Source organism: Rhipicephalus microplus, chromosome 8 (assembly GCF_043290135.1).
Source record: "Rhipicephalus microplus isolate Deutch F79 chromosome 8, USDA_Rmic, whole genome shotgun sequence".
NCBI lineage: Eukaryota > Metazoa > Arthropoda > Arachnida > Ixodida > Ixodidae > Rhipicephalus > Rhipicephalus microplus.
This window is the reverse complement of record NC_134707.1, coordinates 94,585,623-94,606,127: the sequence shown is the minus strand read 5'-3', so window position 1 is coordinate 94,606,127 and position 20,505 is coordinate 94,585,623. Positions and strand designations below refer to the sequence as shown.

Here is a 20,505-nt window from a genome sequence, read left to right as displayed (position 1 = left end):
TAATTTAGCACTTGTCTCCTGCTTCAAGGAGTGTAGGCGTATTGTTTTCTCCCCTACTTAGGGCGAGTACGCTACACGGTGTTTCTCAGTGCTCTTCTCAACTAAGAGGTGTTTATTGAAGCCGTGATGATATAGAGATTGTTGGTAAGCATCGCACTTACTCATACAATCTTCTTGCTCTTGTTCCTGTACTATTTCTTGTCGGAAATATGGACCCTTATCAGTAGAACGCACGGTGGAAGCCGGGCGAGGAGAGCACATGCGCATTGCACATGCGTGGCACGAGCGTCAGCATCCAAAAAAGCTACGGGGGGCGGTAAAATGGCAGGCAGATAAAAAGGAGTACGAGAGTACGAGATGGGCCCAGAGGCTATTCGGTGGCAGGCGAGCGATGGTATGGGGCGTCGGACGCGCTAGGTGCAAGGGTTGTTTCCTCGGTGCGTGCTACAGGGGCAACGCCTCGCGGGTTTTGGGGGCGTCGGCTATAAGGCGAGTCGATGGCCCGTATTGCACGGCGATTTACGAGGGAGTTATATGGCATGATGTTATATGTTCAGTGATGGCTTTCCTGCCGTTTTTTTTCACTACGTATGTTCGATTGACCAGCAGTCTGCGGGGATTGTTCCTTCCGGGTTTTTGTGTTCGTTAGTGCCGTGTTGAGCCAGTCCGAAACGCTTTCCATGATTATTTTGAGTCGTGCATTAAAGGTGGTTCTTTCTCTCAGCATTGTTGGCTCAACCCAGCGAATTTTGGCTCACTGAACCTCTTGAGCGAAGGCGGGGCCTTCATTCTATACTATCGTATAGCAATCAATCCCCTGTTGGCACAGTTGAAAGATCAGACAGATTTCCTACAGCTTCTATTCATGCGTAAAATTGCTCGTTCTTTCAACGTTTCTCGAGTGGCCGTTACAGAGCTTGCTCAGCTTTTGTGTACCTGTCACCTCTTTCTTTTAGACACCGAATGTGACCAGGATTGTTTCTTTTTCCCATGCTTTCAACCAACACTGTGTTGCTTTGTTATTGTTGATAAACACCAGCGTCTGCGTCCTGATTGCTCTTTGCAGTGTTTTGCACTTCACTTTCGTTGACACAACACCGAGACTATCTCTCTGCTTACCGTTGATTTGATTTATTTTTGCACGCAACGTGTGGGTACACATAACTTCAGCAACGCGACCAGCACTAACAGCTAAGCATGTCTATTCGTGTCGGGACACGTTGGTACTTTGTTCTTTCATAAAGTTCAAACTCAGGTCGCATCATGCCAGGTTTCCCAAGCGAGCTCCACATTTCACACTACGGGCGTTCTATGGTACCGAATACCACCACTGTCATCGAAATTTAGGGGATAGTGACAGATAGTGATTGTTCGTACTCAGATAAGACACAATTTTACGGAATGCTAGAATTTTGAAGTGCTGAAAAGTCAAAATTGTGGTGTCGTTGAAAATAACATTTCCCCATTTGTGTTGTGTTCTTCAAGCAGCGGTAGCTGCTACCTTAAAGAAGACATGGTCACTTGAGAAAAGGTTGACTGCAGTGACACACCGTATTTAGGATTTTTTTTAAAGCGCAAGCGAATAACATAGGCTGGGTACCTTTTTTGAACTCTTTCATGCACAAAACTACATTTGTGGCTGGAAACAGAGCTTTAGTGAAAAAATAGCAAAATATTTTGCTGGAAATGATTTTATCGCATGAAAAAAGGGCAATTTCAGTTCGAAAATTATCAGTGGTCAACGTAAGTAACCACCATTAAGTAAGAGTCTACCGGTCACTTTCTGTGCCAGTACAACTCTTTATTTGTGTAGTCGTTAGCGTTAGCTACTCACAACATGCTTTCCTGCACAATAAACGTAGTGGGTACAGTACGTAATTTTATCTACATAAAAATACCTCTTCTTCACAGTCAAGTACGCCTCAAAAAGCACAGCAGCTGGAAGAAAGCAAACCTAACATGTCAGATTGAACCCCTATGAAGTAGCGTCATATCTGTCAGAATGCGAAATGCTTTAAAAAGTGCTAAGAAAATCTGACATGTGGAGTTCACGTGTTTTAAGAGAAACGAAATGAAGAAATGGTGGTCACCTGGGGTGGCCATGTTGCTAGAAAGAGCTAAACTGGCACTCACTAAAGCCCACAAAAGTTTGTAAGCCTTCCCCAATCTATGTTCTTGAGCCTTTCCCTAAAGATAACACTCTCTTGCACGTAACAATACAACTATTCCGCATACCTTTGGTGTTGTTAGTTATCACATCGGCCGCAATAGCGTCTCGTACAGTTTGCGATGTACTAATCGGCGACCTTGTACAGCTACTTGCATTCATTTATGGGTACAGGATGCGCTTACCGAATTTCTTTTTTTACAGGCGCTGTACCTTCACCTGAAGCCGAGAACAACCACTACAAGTTCCTACTACGTCGTTGGCTTGTCCATGAACAATCCAGCTAGTAGCCAGGTTCTCAATTTGATGAAGTGGGTCCCCTGCAATATAGATCACGTATATTAGTCCGCTGAGTGCAAGCTCAATATTCTGCCACTGAGCCAAGCCGGCGCTTTCGTGTATTAGTGGAAAATGGCATATGTTTCATTGCACAAGAGTAATAATCGCGTACTCTATGTTCAGTTATACCAGTAAGTGGGTCCTTTTCTAGCGACGACGATGGGCAAGTGTTCAGATCGAGGCAACGATGAAATGTGACAACGTGAAATGGAAATTCAACTCGATAACTCGCATACGAGGAACGCCAGCTCACCTACAAGCACACGATCGATGCTGCTTTTCAATATAGAAGTTTTCATCGTAGGCATGCGCAGGGTACCCCGTCAGGGCCCACTGTCCTTGCCAGATTCTTTCGTACATGTTTTTCGGTACTCTTGAACCAAACTTTCGAACACAAACGTAATCCAACTGACCGAATTTTTCATTTTCCTCCCCGTCAGGGGCTACAAAGGTGAGTCGCTGGCTTGTCCACCGTAATATGTAAACGTATGGAATTCAACCGGTGCCCCCTCCCAATCTGTCAATGTGCGGGGTTGAGTTCGTGCCCACAAGTCGGAGTCTCCTATGACCCCCCTCGCCCCTTCTCCCCTATGTGCGCTAACCTATGGTTCCCCACACGAACAGTAAGTGTGGATGGGAACCGAGAGCATGCCATTTATATTCAAATACGTGACTTTATATCTATCGTTCTTTGCCATCAGCAAAGTTCTTTCGCTGTAATAATAACTGTTGCTTTTTTCAGGACCGTGTTTGCTCCATCGATGTTCATCGCCATTTCGCACCTCAGCTACCCGGTGAGGAAGTTCAGCGACTGCCGCATATTTCCTGTGGCTATGGACGCCCTACCTCCGAACCTCGTGCGTGGAAGAGACTACTCTTATGGACATACTGTTGTACGTATTTGCTTCAATTAACACTTGTAGTGTAAAGGTGCCTTAGGGTAAGTTGGGTTGTGACCTCGACGATTGAATATAAAAAAGTTCCATGATCGAGTTAAAAAAAAGACGCTTGCGCGTCTAGCCATTCACTATTCCATTTTCCCGTGAGTGCAAGCGGTGTTAAATGTAGTATCGGAAAGATAGCATATTGGTGTTCCGTGAACTTCGTTATGACGACCTCCGCCACGACAGTGTATTTCATTTTTTCAAGCATCCTCGTGATGCTTAGGTTAGTACATGCGCGAGCCAATTCTTATGCACGTACCTTTTTCCGCTTACATTTACAGAACGAAAGCTTGGCGGTACTTCGGGAAGTGGAAAAGCTGAGTCTCTCAATCCCTCTGGCGATCTCATTCAGTTTAAAAGGAGTGTACTATGTCCCCAGGCTTGCCCAGCCTGTATTAACACAGGACCACCAGTATGAATTATTCCAGCCTTGCCAAGACCACGAGATGCCCTACTACGAGGACCCCAAAGGCGTGAGTGATATGCATATTTAACTCATCCTAAAAATAAGCGTACCGCCAGTGTTCATACGGGGCTTTCGAAGCTATAAAAAAACATATAACGGTTATTCTTGTTGTCCGCTTACTATGAACGTCCGCTACCTGTTCTAGCAGACGTTCATATGCTTCAAGGTGCTTGCAGAGTGGACATTTGGGGATAGTCGTCCTGTTGTTCTATGGTGGTCTGAAAAAAACTAGTGACATCACCACCACATATTGGCAAGCATATTCAATAAATATGAGTTTTGTTGAAATGAACAAATAAACATAAACTAGTAAAGAGCATTATGTTATGCATATAGGCAATAGCACATCGTAACACACGTATCACTCGGGGTGGCATCTTTACAAGTGGTGACATGAAGCAGGTAGTAGTCACCCATAGTAGTCATGCTAGTAAAACGGCGCCACAAAAAAAGACGAATGCACACAAAAAAGCAACAGAAAAAACAAGCGCCAACTCTCAACTCACCATTTGTTCGCATGTGCAGCACATAATTATGTACCCAAGCGTGGCCTCATATAGATGACATCAACGCACGTAAACTTATGACAACAGGTGTGAGCAACCAACAAAAATACACGAAAACAATGTATCTTCCATTCAAACATAAAAATCTTGTTTTGCAAAGCTACAGACGAGGATCTGATTTATGATTCAATTTCTTGTTGTATGTGCCAATTAACGGTAATCTGTCGAGCTGTGTCCCCGCCGGGGTGGTCTAGTGGCTAAGGTACTCGGCTGCTGACCCGCAGGTCGCGGGTTCGATTCTCGGCTGCGGCGGCTGCATTTCCGATGGAGGCGAAAATGTTTGAGGCCCATGTGCTCAGATTTGGGTGCACGTTAAAGAACCCCAGGTGGTCAAAATTTTCGGAGCCCTTCACTACGGCGTCTCTCATAATCATATGGTGGTTTTCGGACGTTAAACCCCACAAATCAATCAAACAATCTATCGAGCGGTGTGGTTATGTTACGGCGACACTTTGCTGGTTTCACTGAACTGGGGTGTACTACATCCGCACTGCCGACAACGCGAAGCCACGCGCGATAGGCCTTCGCTACGCACACCCGTCTTATGTTCTCTTATTCTAACATTAACACTCCGCCCTGTCTATGTACGTGCCACCACATGACATTGGTTCAATGTAGACAGCTGCTTCTTTGTCAGGTAGACCAGAGACATCTGGCAGAAAAAAAGTATTTTTGATTGAAGTGATGGTTCCTTTGTGACGCTGAAGCAAAAGTGTTCTCATCTTTATGTGGTGTTTCTACAGTGCGACTCCAGTAAACTATTGACTTCTACGGTTTAAATGCGCGCATGCATTTCATGGTAGGTAAATTTTCGGCGTTCGGCAGTGTCCGAACGTCGACAGATGTTATCTCTCCACTTTCATTTTATCTCCCATAGAAATATCTGCGTGCGCGCGTGCTTATCATCGTCCTTAGCAATCGCAGCAGGTGGCGCGGTCGGAGTAGCGGAGAATGACACGAAATAAGGAGTGCGCTCTGGCGTGGGCCCCACCGCGGTGGTCTAGTGGCTAAGGTACTCGGCTGCTGACCCGCATATAGCGGGTTTAAATCCCGGCTGTGGCGGGTGCATTTCGGATGGAGGTGGAAGTGTTCTAGGCCCATGGGCTCAGATCTGGGTGCATGTTAAAGAACCACAGGTGGTCCGAATTCCCGGAGCCCTTCACTACGGCATCTCTCATAATCATATGGTAGTTTTGGGACGTTAAACCACACATATCTATCAATGCTCTGGCATGGAAGGGCGCTCGCATTGCGGGAGCTCGGTGGAGCCAAGGAGGTTTTACTAAAGATTCTCGAGTGGCAGAGGGGCTCCGTGGCAGAAGTCGACGCGCCACCAATTGCTCTGGGCCGAAAACGGACGGCGCATCGTATCGTACGTGGCTACCGCGTTGTTTTGCACTTGCTCGCCGGATTCCGTGCCGACCGGATGTGCCCTCGCAATCTCCGACTTCAGCGTAGCTCTGGCCGACTCGGCTAGCCCTACGTCATATCCTGACCCCGACCTCCGACGACAGTGTAGCTATGACCGACTGGACTTGCTCTACGCCATCTCCTGACGCCGACAAGAGCTCTCGCAAGTGGTGCCCCATCCTGTGACCGTGTTTCCATCTTTCTTATCTCTCCTATCCCCTCGATATGTCGTCGCTCTCTGGCTTACAACCTCACGCCTCTTTCTCTCTCTCTACACATTTATTCCTATTCGTTCAATCTCTCCTCACCCCCATCTCTTGTGAGCTACTGTTGGGGTGTCGCTCGCTGCAGCAGGCAGTTACGGGGCTCACTTTTCTTTTCCTTTCTTTCTTAGAACCACTTAGTAGTAGTTGTTTTGTGCTATTGATGTTGCGTGTGGCGCATGGAGTTGCACAAGGTGGTTCTCAACACGCCTGTGATCAATTTTCGAGAGGATTCTGATGGGCTATTGCGTAGCATTAGGCTGCACGAGTCGTGTGAAGCAAACACCAAGCGTACCTTTTGATGTCTAAGTAGGCGTGCTTCCCTCGCTTTCACTCACATATTTTTGGGATTACGACAGCACTCGCGTGTAAAATTATTTCGGTTGTACACGCGAAAGCATGGGCGCACGGAAGCATGAACAAACGCATGTACGGGGCGCATGTATGGATTAAGAACGCATGAACGTACGCACGGAGAGATGGACGCTTCACCCCACTCATCATCTTTCACTTTGTGGATATGCTGTAATATAAGTTAGTACTCCTTTATGCAATTCAGTGTGCCGAGGGCTTGAAAACTTTGCCCTTGAGACCACGACAGAGATAGTTTTGACTATCTTGGTTTTTTTGCACTCCATTTGTCTCCCATTTGAGGGGAAGGACTTAGTGTGCTCCAATATTGCGTCTCTATTTCTGAGCCTCGTTAACCAATTGTGTTACAGTGTTAGGATGACTGAACGAATGCCGCCAACAACACCCTATCAGACCACCAGCTGAAATACACTTAGTTTCTGCCTGTTTGAGCAGTTCGAAAAAGGGGATCCCGGTATGGTGAGTAATTACACAACGCCGTGAGACAGCTTTACTATTCGTTGGCGCTACAACAACTTTGAGGCTCACTCGCGTTATGTTGGTTTCTATTAAAATTCTGTACTTCACGTGAACGTTTTGAAAAATAGGTTTCCTTCTAACAGATATGCTTCACAAAGTATTCGTGGGTGCTTTGGTTTAATTATTATCGGCTTATTTTACAGCTGTGCGGCAAGGAAAACTGGGCTGCGCCTGCTAATCTGCCTTTGATTGCCTCTAACCTGGAGGAAAAGAGGGCATTGACGTACCTGACCGATGCAACCATAGCAATACTGGTGAATACCATACCTTTTTCAATATACTAGCAATAAACAGCTCATTTCACAGAAACTCTGGTATCAACACCGGCGTGGTTCGTTCTGAGCGAAAAAGTTCTAGATATGTGCAAATAAACCAGCAATATAAAATAAACTTCGAGCGAGTCAGACTCAAGCTGAGGACGACTGCTGGTAAAGAATTGTTCACCACAGAGCCACGCCAATTCTTTGAACTGCATGCTGCCGCAGCAAAATAAAACACTACATTACAATTATTATGCATTGCAGGCAGTCTCCTTAACGCATGTAATGTTAAAAGTTAGACCGTGCGATATCGTACAGAATAGGCGCATGTGTGAACAGTTGCATCTCTGTACAGCATTACCTCGCTCTGTCTAACGAGTACTCAGCATGTATTGCTGCGTGGGAGAATCACAGAAGCGCATCAAACGTCAAGAATGTTAGTTGCACTATGAATAACGGGTTTAAAAGCTCACCCATTTCAAAGTGCTCAGACATATTTAATCACCATCACGGTAAAAAAATAACGAAGTGAGAAGCTTCGCAGAATTAAATGTTGGTTTACTAACTTCTTGTGCCAAGTTCGCCAATTTTCCAGGGGAAGAGTTATGATGTAGGAGTTTTGTCAGCTGAACTTGCACTATGCATAATTTTCAAGGATCAATGTTACATGCACAGACGTTCCTTCTTTCGCATCGTGGTTGAGGTGCCCACTCAGAAGCGAAGCTGGGCTGGCACTCGAGAAGTTCATGAAGATAGGGCCACATTGAGCTTTCGCGAATCGCTATTGAAGAAAAAGCTCAAGAATCCTCCAACTTTTTAGATATGAAGCAGCTAATGCCATTGAATTTAACCCACCCTCCTTTCCACGGCGTCCAAACCTCCGCTGCCCATCGCGCACATCCTCCTTTCTTTCTCCTTTCCTAGGCTCCCCGTATCTTTCTCAAGTCGGCGTCGAAGTCAACGAAACCCTTCTTCAGTAGGGCGGCGTCCACCCCCCCACTGCACCTGCGCATTCCCCCTCTCTCTCTTCGCTCCTATGCTTCCCCTCTGTCTTTCTCTCTCTGTAGTGGGCGACGAAGGCAACGAAACGATTCCCAAGTACACACGACCAGTTCCTATACGTTGATGATCAGTCTTGCCGCATTGCGCGCTTCTGTGAGAAAGAGCACGCCTCATTCCTTAGCACGAAACCACGCCCCTTGTATCTCAAGCATGTGCGTTGAGAGACCGGCTGTTTAGAGTTTCTATAGCCATGGTTAACGGTAGCGTGTACGGCAGCATCAAGCGATGGTCAATGGCCTCGTCGGTCAAGTAGAGATTCTCACTTACATTGTGTGGTGCCCCATGAAAAAGCCACTCGACACATCATTCTATCGCCAGAACGCAAAAAATACTGACTTTCTTATTTCCTGCGCCCATGACACCAGCCTTGCGGCCGCACCGCCCGATTCCTTTTCTTCCTTTGTGATGCAATGCTGATTATGCCAGTGGTGCTGGATAGTTCTTCCCCGTCGAGAGCAGCATGGCCTCCGAACGAGAACATAACTTCCATAAACTCCTCGGGTTGAAGTAGCACCTGCAATAACGGGAACGCAGACACATTGAGCATGTGTGGGGGCAGTCACACAGTAGGCTGGCTCAGTCGCTGGAGTGTAATGGTGATAAGCTTGCAATGAACATCCACCAGATATGTCAACTTGTGTTTAACTTGTGTTTCTCTAGTACCGGAAATGGGCTGAGGTAGTGTTGATGGAGAGCACGTAGAATAGGTCCGAAGCACAAAAGCACGTGTGTTTCATTGGTCCGGTTGAATGTGATGTACGGTGTGCGTTCTGAAAGAGGACCTGTAAGACAAAGTTTAAGATCCCGGAAGAGGCCCCGAAGAAGATGGACATATATGTCAGCCGACAGAGCTACCGAGCGTGGTTCTGGGAAAGAGTCACTGGGTAGACGTAGCGAAGTACCGCAGACAAGCTCCGCGCTCAAGCACCCAAACTCCGATTTCAAAACGCACCAGATACTGAGAAGTTCCAGTGGCAGACGGTGGACCCATTGTGATGGCGTGCCCTGGGCAGTCAGTGCCGCCTTGAGTTGCCGATGCAAGCGTTCCACGAGTTCATTAGTCTATGAATGGTAGGTGGACGTGCGGAGACAATGTGTACCGAGCAAAATTAGTAGCTCGGGAAAGAGGGCAGTCTCGAATTGCGGTACTCGGTCAGTCACTATCCTAATAGGGCAATTACCATACGCAACCTATGTTATGAAAAATGCTGCCGACACCGAAAACTCGATTTTCTAGAGTGAACCATGAGAGTGAAATAACTAAAGGATAAGGGTGCAGGGGAGCACATTCGGCAAGCGTTCGAATCATGAATTCTGTTCTACCACTATACCCTAAGAGTGAGGTATTTACAAGCCGTATTTCACTTGTACTTGCCTACGGAGCAAAGACGCGAAGGTTTACAAAAACATTTTAACTTAAATTGAGGATAGCGCAGAGAATGATGTAAATGTCTCTGATATGCGTAACCTTAGGGGACCAGAAGAGAACAGAGTGGACTAAGTAACAAACAAGGTTTGAGGATGTCATAGTTGAAATGAAGAAACAATAGACATTGGCCGGCCATGTAGTGCGTAGGCATGATAATCACCTGTCATTTGGGTAACTGACTGGACCCTAAGAGAAGCGAATCGCGTGAGAGCGAGGCCTAAAAGTGGGTCGGCAGATGAAATTAAGAAGCTCGCAAGTATAGTGGCAGCAAAAAAAGACAGGACTCGGTTCACTGGCAGAACGTGAAAGAGGCCATTGCTCTGCATTGGCTGAAGTCAAGCTGATAATAAAAAGCTTTTTTCTATTAAAAGAGCCCTTCGCCCTGTTTCTCACCATCTGCTTTACTAAAAAAATTGCGAAAAGTTACACCACACTAACTACCTCTATACGATCTTTGTGACACATGGAGTGTTTTTTTTTTTGCAGGCATGTGACGGCAAACAATTCAACCTGAAGCTAAATTTCACGCTGGCCGCCTACGATGTGGACTTCGACTACAATCGACCGTGCACGGAGCTAGGCTTTGATCCCTTTAGCAGCCAATTTAGCCGTGTGAAAGTTGCAAAAGTTGTGTCCGACTTCTTTCGGACAAACTACACTAGTACTACGATGAACTCCAACTGTCAATCGCTGGCGCTGAGTTTCTCATTTGGTTGACAGAAAACTGGCAGAAAAAATGAAGCCACCTGCATGAAATCTGTATTGTATGTTACACGACGCTTGAATTATTTTGTTAAACATCCGTAGAAAACTAATAGCACAGAGTCGTTGTGTGCCTCACGCTCTTCGTCACATGTTCATTTCTTAGTGAATGGCTTTTTTTAGGCCACGTTCACACTGGGCTGTGTTGAGTTTGCATTGCAAAGAATAACGATTCTGTGCAGTTACTATTGTTAGCTTGACCACCGTACTTGCAGTGAATGAAACGTCTCGGATGTTTAAGAGTCTAAATGCGTTGCCCTCGGCGCATTATCGTTTTCAATGTTTCGAGGGAGTCAACAGCGCACGAAATGTATTTGTACGCGCACGTTCACCTCCAGTATCTCAATGTGGTGTTTGCATTGGAAAGAAAGATGCTGTGCAGATCATTTTGCTAGCGTTACCATCGTACTTGCAGTAACTAAAAAAACTTCGGATGCTTAAAGGTGTAAATGCAATGCCCTCGGTGGCATTATTGTTCTCAATGTTTCGAAAGAGTCAACAGCGTAGGAAATCTATTTTTACACGCACGTTCAACTCCAGTATCTCAATTTTGTATTGTTCACTACTGGAGAAGAGTCGCGGAACAGTGGTAAACGGTACCCGGGAAAATTTCAGCCGCTTCATGACCGAACTGATTCTGGAAAAAAGGAAGCAACTTTATCGGATGCGTGTACTCAAAGTAAATGACCTGCTTCAATCATGACGCACCCTGGCACAAATATTTCTCCTTAACAGTTGGAAGATACTAACGCTTCAACTTGAGTGAGACACCGTTACTGGGCCCATTTCCCATTGTCCCACAATCAATTGCAAAGCGTCATTTTGTATGTGGACACCTCAGTCATACATCGAGGAAAGAAAACCCTTCGTGCCTACTGCGGGTACAGTTAAGAAGCACCTGCCGTGCTGCAATGCGTCTGGCGAAGTTGTGAAGCAGCCACTACGGATCTCTGTGTCAATGTGTGTACCTGAGTAGCAGACCTCTTGGATTATGTTGTTGATAAGGGTAAGAACTAATTTTGCATCAGGTGCTGCCTAATGCATAGAGTAACTCATAATAACGGTTAGAGGAAAGTATGGCGTCCACATCAATGCGAATTTCTTAGGGGTTGCCGTTGCCCTTATGGGAATAACGGTATGTGCGTCTGAAAGGCTCGCGTTGCTTCATATCCTCACGGGTCTCTACAGACATGTATCAAACCATTCCCTCATTTTCAAAATAATAACGATGAATTAGTAGGCACTTCACAACTGTGCTTGCAGTTAGCACTCAATCATACTTTGAAACAGCTGATGTTACGCGCGCAATCGTTGCGTTGGTTGAGGCCTGCGTCAAGAACCAAAGCAGGCTATCAATTCACAAGGCGATGCATATGCGCCCTGATTAGACTATCGTGATCTGCAATGGAAGGTGAAGTTCATGCACTCCGCGCGTGCGCTAATGATAAATGAAGCATTCAAAGTGAAGGAAATTCGCTGCCCATGCACCCTGTAAAATGGGTAACCAGCGAAAGCTGAAATGCACCGCCCCGGTGTGTAGCAGTGGAATCAACCTGACGCTGCACTGAAGCATTTTACTAACATTTGTTACATGTTCGCGAATTATAATGAAGTCTAACACACGTTTGTGTTCGGTTTACTATAGTGTCTATTTCATATGCTGTACATTGTGCTTCAATGATCATAGTCATGGGGAGTGCAATGAGCGGGTAAATGCATTTCGCAATGCGGTAATCATAGTGGTTATTCTGGAACCACAGGTAATCATAGACATTGCAGCCGAAGCCAGAGTGCGCTGGAGAAATTGTCGCTAAAAGCGGGCCTTTGAACGTGCCGCTCGTTATTGTCACTTCGACGCTCTCATGCCTCCAACGGCACTTGTCCAGTGCAGCACTGTTTCAAGCATGTAACATTGCGAGATAACTCGGTGGCGTGGATCGCAGAATCTACCCGACACCGGCGCTTTCATTCCTGTTCACCATTTAGAGCGGCTTTCAAGGCTGCCGGATTATCTGTATGCACTTCCGGACGGCAGTCGGCCTCCCGGGCCTCTTTTTTGTGCCCGGACTGCACCATCAGCCCTGTAAATACGAGCTCTGTCACGTTATCAGTGTCGGTGTTCATCTAAAGTGATCTATGTCTTACTCATGTGGAAAGTCTCAGTAGAAACAGATGCGCGCGTGCTCGATGCCCCGGATGTGATGAAGAGAATGACGTCACACATGACGCACCCAATAGCACGCGTGCTTGCGTAATCCGCTGAGAATGATGTAATTGATGGTACAGCTAATGGAGACCACTTGTTCACGGTGCCGATTCCAAACAAATTTTTGGCTTCTGCTAGTCCTAGAAAGCTTTCGCTGTCATGTTCCTAATTTGAGTTTTTATTATATACATTAATTTACGTGGAAATATGTCCACCTGATTTAGGCGGGCACATCGGCGCCAGTGTAAACCAAAAGAGCGTGAAAACGACGGGGAAGCTCAAGAACAATGAACAACGCCAGCATAACAACATAAAATAAACTTCATGTTCCGGCAGGTGTTATCGGGTGCATTTGAAAGGATGAACACCGAGCTAGCCAGTCGGCGTGGTTTTCAAAGCTCATGTCTGCTGCTGTATGAACACTACAGTTAGAGTACAACCAAAGCTACCTTTAGATCTGTAGCGAGAGAGGAAGACGAGACGGTGGCCAACGTGGTCGTGTCTTCTCTCGCCACTTTATTCTACGCCCCAAACGGAGCCGCGGTGGCTGTCCACGTCCAAGACACCAAGTGCGCTAGCTTGTTCTAATCCTCGCGCAGCTCGAGCTAGCACCAGCTGCGCGAGAGGCGCGGCGCGGTGATTGAGAAATGATGATAGTGATGATGGCACTACAGGGCTCCCCCCCTAGCGCTTTGCGCGATTTGAAGGCATATGAAAAAAAGAAAGAGAGCGACAAATGCTATATACATGAACGGCAATCCATACAGTGTTCATTTGGCAAGTCCAGGTTGTCAACGTTTATGGGCCATCAGTAGGCAGTGAGTCTCCGGTGGGCGACTCTGGGAGAAGCGCAAGGGACGAAGGAGGAAGTTCCGGGTCGCTCTGTTCATAGACACGTCCATCCCACAATTACGCGGCGGGACCATTCGAATGCGCACCCGCCGTTTCGAGTAGACGCGGCTGACAAACGTGCCCACAGCTGGAACTGTGGACAGGCGCTGAAGAGCTCGCACCGGCAATGTGGGCGAAATAGTGTGAAGGATCGGAACGCACCCATGATGACCGAGCACTGAAGTTTCACAGCCACAGCGGGGTCTCGGACAGCGCACAGGGTGCCGAGCATGCTGTCGACAAGGTCCAGCGTCGCGGTCGTGCTGGTGCGGACGTATCTGTCGATGAAACACCGGCCTCCGCGTAGCACTGCGACCGGCATGCCGGGGCGTGTGGCCGAGTCGACGGATGCGGAAACGCCGTGCATTGCGGCTAGTCATGTGAATGGCAAGTGGTTGGCCCTTGCGTCGGGAAAACCTCGTAGGTGTTTGCGCCGTCTTGAAGGCCAAGGCTGCAACACATGACTGTTTAGCAAGAGGCTTGAAAAAGGGCCTCTCTGTACTATGCCGAACGTGACGATTTCTTTGGCATACTATCAAGGGCGGCAGATATGCAGTTGGACCGCTCGTCGTCGCTGTTGTTACCAACGAGCCTGTGTGTCGGACTGCATCCGGCGCCAAATGCTCTGGGGAATAGTTGTGAAGCTCAGAAGACGTGAGCTTTGATGGAGGATCGGGTGGCACACCTGAAAGACCATCGGTTCTCCGCGCATGAGGCTTGGTGTGCAGGTCTGCATGATCGATGACAACCTCTACAGCGTGTGTGGCATATGTAGTCTGCAGTGCCATAGGCGCGCCAGGTACGTCGTCCTCAGCTGCGTCAGTCATAGTCGCAGCCTCTCGGAAGTCCCGCTGTGGTTGACGGCTTATGACTTTAACTTCGGCTGCGGGAGACTGCGGGGCTGAAGATGGTCGCTGCTGGCAGGACGCAGAGAGCGTCGAGGTGGGTGGGGAGGCGCCTTCGGACATCGTCGACGCTGAAGTCTCTGCGACCAAGGGGCGAATAGTGAGCGTGAGGATATCCGTAGTCTTGGCAGACTCCGGGGCATGCGGCGATGAAGCCGTCGTGGAGTCTGACATGTCTGAGAAATCGTGGTCTGTGTAGGCCGGAGAAGACATGCGGGTGGCGAGAGTGCCCGAGGGACAATCGGCCGAGTACTTAGAAAAAATGCACCTCGTGGCGACCCGGTCGTTGGCTACAGGAAAGTATTGAAGAAGCTCGTCGGATTTCGTGGCTGACTGGTCGCGTGCAGCACGAATGTTCTGAACCTCGTCGGATGGGTATTCGTACGCGGGACTCGCGTTGATAGTTGCCGGGATGTTGTAGGAGACGTAGTCGGGGAAGTTAGGTCCCGGTCAGTGAAGACTTTCGGGCCGGAGGGTACCGCACGCTGCGACGCAGACGAAACCTGTAAGTCGCGGGTGAACGGCAGCGGGTGGTAGGTGAGGCCATGGCTGGCAAGCACCGCAGAGCAGAGGTCATCGTAAGGCTGCTGGCTGGAGGTTGAAGTGCCAGAGAGATGACGCAACTCTACCGGAAGGGCGTCTTGAAGAATGGCGTGCATCAGCGGCTGGTCCATGACGCCATTTAATGCCAGAACGGCATCGAGCTGCATGAACCATACCTTGGGGTAGGTCGATTGGAACGGCGGCACTGGCGCGCAGAGTTGCGGGAACATGGCAGCGGGCCGCTCGGCGAAGGGCGTGTTCTCCGGGTCACCAATGTAGCGAGAGAGGAAGACGAGACGGCGGCTAACGTGGTCGTGTCTTCTCTCGCCACTTTATTCCACGCCTCAGACGGAGCCGCGGTGGCTGTCCACGTCCAACACACCAAGTGCGCTAGCTTGTTCTAATCCTCGCGCAGCTCGAGCTAGCACCAGCTGCGCGAGAGGCGCGGCGCGGTGATTGAGAAATGATGATGGTGATGATGGCACTACAGATCTCAGCATAGTGCAGTAAAACTGTTCACGCCATGGTACATCATGGCAAATAATTTACTAGGTACAAATTGTTCACCACATCTTTGAATATTTCGTGTGAATTACGGCCACAAAGTTGGGGAGAGTGTTATGAAAAGTACAATGCATTGTCACATTTGCTTCCCACACTTCACTTTCTAGATCGCACCTCAAGTGCACGGCAAAAAATGAATGTTGGTGGGCGTAGCATTGGCAGTTTGAAACTCCCCAATAATCCATGTAAATGGCCAATGCCCATTCAAAATAATTTTTCATATTAGAAAAGAGCGAATAACGCCCTACTTGAGCAATACGCTCGTCGGCACACTTCGTTGCTAGCGTCGATTTTAAATCACTCTTTATGTCTTTAAAATAAAGGGGTCTTTATTCTATTCGCTCTTTGTGCAATGGACATCGGTTGATGCCTTGTACACTTCGATTGATATGTGAGGTTTAACGTCCCGAAACCGCCATATGATTAGGAGAGACGCCGTAGTGGAGGGCTCCGGAAATTTAGACCAACTGGGGTTCTTTAACGTGCACCCAAATCTGAGCACACGGGCCTACAACTTTTCCGCCTCCATCGGAAATGCAGCCGCCGCAGCCGGGATTCGAACCCGCGCCCTGCGGGTCAGCAGCCGAGTACCTTAGCCACTAGACCACCGTAGCGGGGCGCACCTAAATCTTGCCTTGTATACTTCACATTTGCGGAATAACAGATGTGTTGACGGGACTCGCCACACTAAATCAAGCCTGTGTCAGTATTTCGTTTCGCAATTTCATGCTAGGAAACATACTTTGGTTCGACTCGGCACGCTGTGGTTTGATTACACTTTTTCAACATTCAGAACAGACTTCGCATCAGTCAAGCAAACCATGTTGTGTCGATAAGGTTAACCCGCTTTGCGGTCTTTAGGTTTCACACAGTAGCGTGAATTAGCCTTTTTTCTTGGGAACAATAGAGTTGTGGAAAAAAGTTCTTGAAACATTTTATTTCATGACATCCAAAAACAAATATATGATCTGCAAATTTTGTAGTATTCTTTCTTTTCATTATTCATCCCAGCCTCACTTTGTCACGGTTTAGTTGTACGCCACGCACTGATGCCTGCAGCATTCACGTTTTACTCCCAAGATATAAATTGACTCAGGCATTCTCGTTTTGCTCATAACTTAAGCACTGCATCAGTGGAATAAACGGTAACGTTTTATTCACGTTGTCCTGAACTATTTTCTTAGACAAGTATGATGGTAATGCAAGTTGAATACAAGAGAACATAGGATAGATAGAACTTTCTTTTTCGACTTCGTTAAGTACCTGAACACCGCAAAGCATGCTATTTATTTTTAGCACAAAGCATGCGGCCACATATATGCCCACCTTTCTGCCATTGAAAAATTTGATGATGATGATGTGTGGTGGTTTCTGGTGCAAGAGCCATTTGGTGGTGAAAGAAGGCGAAGCAATGAAACAAGAGATGTTGACAAAGGATATGATAAGTCGATAAGGACTTCGAAATTCGTCGCGATGTGGTGGGTAAAACGTACAAGTAATAAAATAATGATTGATTTCTTATGTGCCGTGAGAAGTAATGGCGAGTATTCATGGTAGTAAAACTATTGTGAAGATATTGACATTAGCACAGTTGCCTCGTCAACGCGCTAGATACCCATGACCGAGAGGCAGGGGCTGAACTGCAGCAGCGACGAAGTCGTGCTATGGATTGTCTGAATTTATCACATGAAAATTTCGCACGTTTTTTATAAATATAAACTATAATTCGTGTCCAAAACGTGTGTCCCCTAACGACCGACTTACAAGAATAAAGTGATACTTACTGCCGGCCGCGTAATTGAAAGCGTTGTTTTCTAATAATGCCCAATTCTTCACATTAGACTACAATGCGCTAAAGGACATGAACAAGTAAAACATCTGGCCGACGTTTTAGTTTGCCTCAAATCGATGGGAAAGGCTAGACGCCGAGCAAAAGGGGATGATGCAGCGTAAAAAAAAATTGATGTTTGGCCCTTGCACTGGAGACACCCGAAGTTTACTCTATAAGCCACGGCGTAGCCTTCGAGAACCCGCCGTTTAAGTTTCGGGCACGAAATGAAAACCAAGCCTCGAGCGCTTTGGATTCAGTTTGAATGCAACTTAGAGAGCAAGCACCGCAAGACTTACTTAAGCTCAATTGGCTGCTTTTCCTGTTCATCTGAAAACACACGTCATTAAGATGACAGTAGCATTTGTAAAACACTTGATTATGAACTTCCTTCGAATATGGTGTTGTTTACTGAAAGTTTTTATCATCTCGCAAGAAATACTTAAGCCATCTACAATTTCACTGCGTTCATTTTGCAATCGACTGTGTACGTGTGTTTTCTTTTTAGAACACTCCATGTATACTGTTCAAGTGCAGGTATTCATTAGGACACACGAGCCGGCAATGAGTTTGGCAATTCTATAAACTTCAGCACGCATTATAAAATAACTTTTTTGGCTGTAAGCTTTGGTTCATAAAAAGATCATTATGCATATAGTGCATGTGTACTGCAAACCGCAGTACCTGTAATAAACTTTAATTTTATTGAACGAATTTCACGATGATTGCACTTTGAAACTCATTAGGACTTCTGCATTGCTGCAATTGTACACTAGAAACAACCGCCATACTTAAAATCAATAGGAAAATAATGTAAGTAAAACGCGTGCTACATGCACTCATTTTAGAGGTTCATAACTACACTGACAAACACTTTGTGACCGTGCCCAGCTGAAACCTACATAAATCATGAATCAGGAAACACAAACCAATCAATCAGAAACAAAGCTTAAAACATGAGTTGGTTTAAATGTCCTCACCTTTAAACTTGAGACTTGTTAACTTGAAATGTTTTCCCAGTGAAGGTGACTACTGTATAGTGCTGTTCTGCGGGAAGCTGACGGATGGGGTTCTCTTTGGGGATCACCCGTAAGGGCTTGAAATGTCGATACTTAACGTTGCATTTTATGCAAGCAGCGACAAGAGTAATCCCGCGATGCTAATACCGAACGTAATGGCAGGCTATGTAGAAGAGAAAAAATCAGCGCCCTTAGGCTTCGCCTTCAAAAGAGGCAAGGGCTAGGGATGACATCTCCCTAGTGCGTACTTCAACCACTTAGTGCACACTTCGTTATTCTACAGTAGTGGCCACGCCTTCTATTCCCACAGGAGGATGCTACTCGAACAGTTGAAATTGTGGAATTTCATATTGTAATCAATAAAGTTGAAAGGGTGTTTTGTCAATGGAGATTTTGCATATGGCTGCAATCTGTTTAAAGGGTGGCATGCTTTAAACCATGTACAATTGTGTGCACAATGTAGTTTCAAATTCACCATGTACCCACTACGTAGTCTCAAGGGAATATACACTGTATCATGTGCACCTTTTGTAATGGGTCACCCGTATTAAACTACAAAGTAGGTAATATAATAACGTGTGAGTGAGTAAGTGAAAACAACTTTATTAGGATACAGTGCAGGCGCTGAGCTTGCCACGCGTCACCCGGCTACTCACACGTGGGGACCGGCAGGTCTAGCCTGACGGCCTTGTCGCGCACACACTGCAAGGCCAGGACTTAGTCCTGAAGTTCTGGGCTGCGCAGAAGTGAATCCCACTCGGCTTTGCTATAAGTCGGTAAAAGCTACCCGTACTCACAGAGCATGTGTGCTACCGTAGTGGTCTGCCCGCGAGCGGCACAGGCGGCATCGGAAAGTTTGTGAGGATAAATTGCATTTAGGTATGCTAACGACGGGTACAAATGAATTTAAAGTAAGCGCACCGAGACGGCCTGTGCTTTATAGAGTTTTGAATGTGGCATTGGGAATGCACACGTCGCCATGTAGTATTACTTGGTAATCTTGTTGTGTGTGGTAGGATGCTGTGTACAAGACGCGAGTTTTTAAAGCGTGCGCGTCATTTTGACTGACATCCAAGTTGTGGAAAGTAGCTCTAGAAGCGTGAGCTCTCTGCGTACCTGTTTACATAGTTGTGCATACCTCATGACTGCTTCAATAAATCCACCATCCAAATAGCATTTTTTAGAGTCGGAAGCGACACTGAAGGATATACAGGGTATCGTTGCTTTTGCAGTATTCAAGGATTGGCTGTTTTCCGCTTACCGAATGCCGAGTACAAAAGTGAAGACCAGCGGATGGAACACACGCAGGCAGTGTTTTGTATTCGCTGAAATTTTGGGGGACATACTTTTTCTTTCATATATATCTAAAACCCCGTTAAGTGGGCTGTTAGTATTTACGCTCGCTGTCGGATTTCAAGAGCAGTGTTTCACATGTAACGTTCCTTTTAAGAACAGTGCGTATCCTAAGACCCGCTCTAAGAAACGATAGACAAAATAAAAGCAATACGGCTGAAACAAATACTACCACCACTAAAGCGCCACCAGCTACAGCAGCAACTATAAATAAGGTCCACAGAGTGGCAAGTGGGCCGTCTACTTGAGCACAGATTCGGTAGATACGCGCACAACTCATGAATGCCGACACGCTACAAGCTACCGATCACAGAGTCACAGGCGGCTTTAACCTCTTTCGGCTTCACTTTCTGAGCTGTCGTGCTGCGGCCGTTGCCAGCACTTTGACTTTCTTTGCCCTCTTTGACACTCGCTCACTTATAGTACACCCTAGACGTGGCTTGAGCCAAACCCTGCTTGCAGTTTTTGTGTGTGATACTAGAGAATGAAGCAGACTAAAGCAAGGATAAACGCATGGCGAAGTATATATTTTGCAACTGAATGGCACAAATGAAAAATTAACTAAGGGAAACATATTAGCTGAGAAGGAGCATGCGCTGGAAATTCACTGCTAGCCTCACTTTGTGTTAGGTTTCAG

General features: G+C 46.8%; 1 protein-coding gene across 1 annotated transcript; it reads left to right on the top strand.

Moving 5' to 3' along the window:
- Positions 1-518: 518 nt before the first annotated feature.
- LOC142769259 (uncharacterized) lies at positions 519-12,996 on the top strand. The gene is made up of 5 exons (XM_075872350.1): positions 519-2,478; positions 3,249-3,399; positions 3,732-3,923; positions 7,190-7,300; positions 10,284-12,996. The coding sequence occupies exons 1-5, from the start codon at positions 2,438-2,440 to the stop codon at positions 10,512-10,514; spliced, it is 726 nt and encodes a 241-aa protein (XP_075728465.1). The 5' UTR covers positions 519-2,437; the 3' UTR covers positions 10,515-12,996.
- The last annotated feature ends 7,509 nt before the right edge of the window (positions 12,997-20,505 follow it).

What these genes read in the sequence shown, in the direction of transcription:
- LOC142769259 (XM_075872350.1), top strand. Translation starts at nt 2,438, where the DNA reads ATGAACAATCCAGCTAGTAGCCAGGTTCTCAATTTGATGAA. An exon ending in ACTACGAGGACCCCAAAGGC is followed by an intron (nt 3,924 to 7,189) that starts GTGAGTGATATG and finishes CTTATTTTACAG; the next exon opens with CTGTGCGGCAAGGAAAACTG. An exon ending in ATGCAACCATAGCAATACTG is followed by an intron (nt 7,301 to 10,283) that starts GTGAATACCATA and finishes TTTTTTTTGCAG; the next exon opens with GCATGTGACGGCAAACAATT.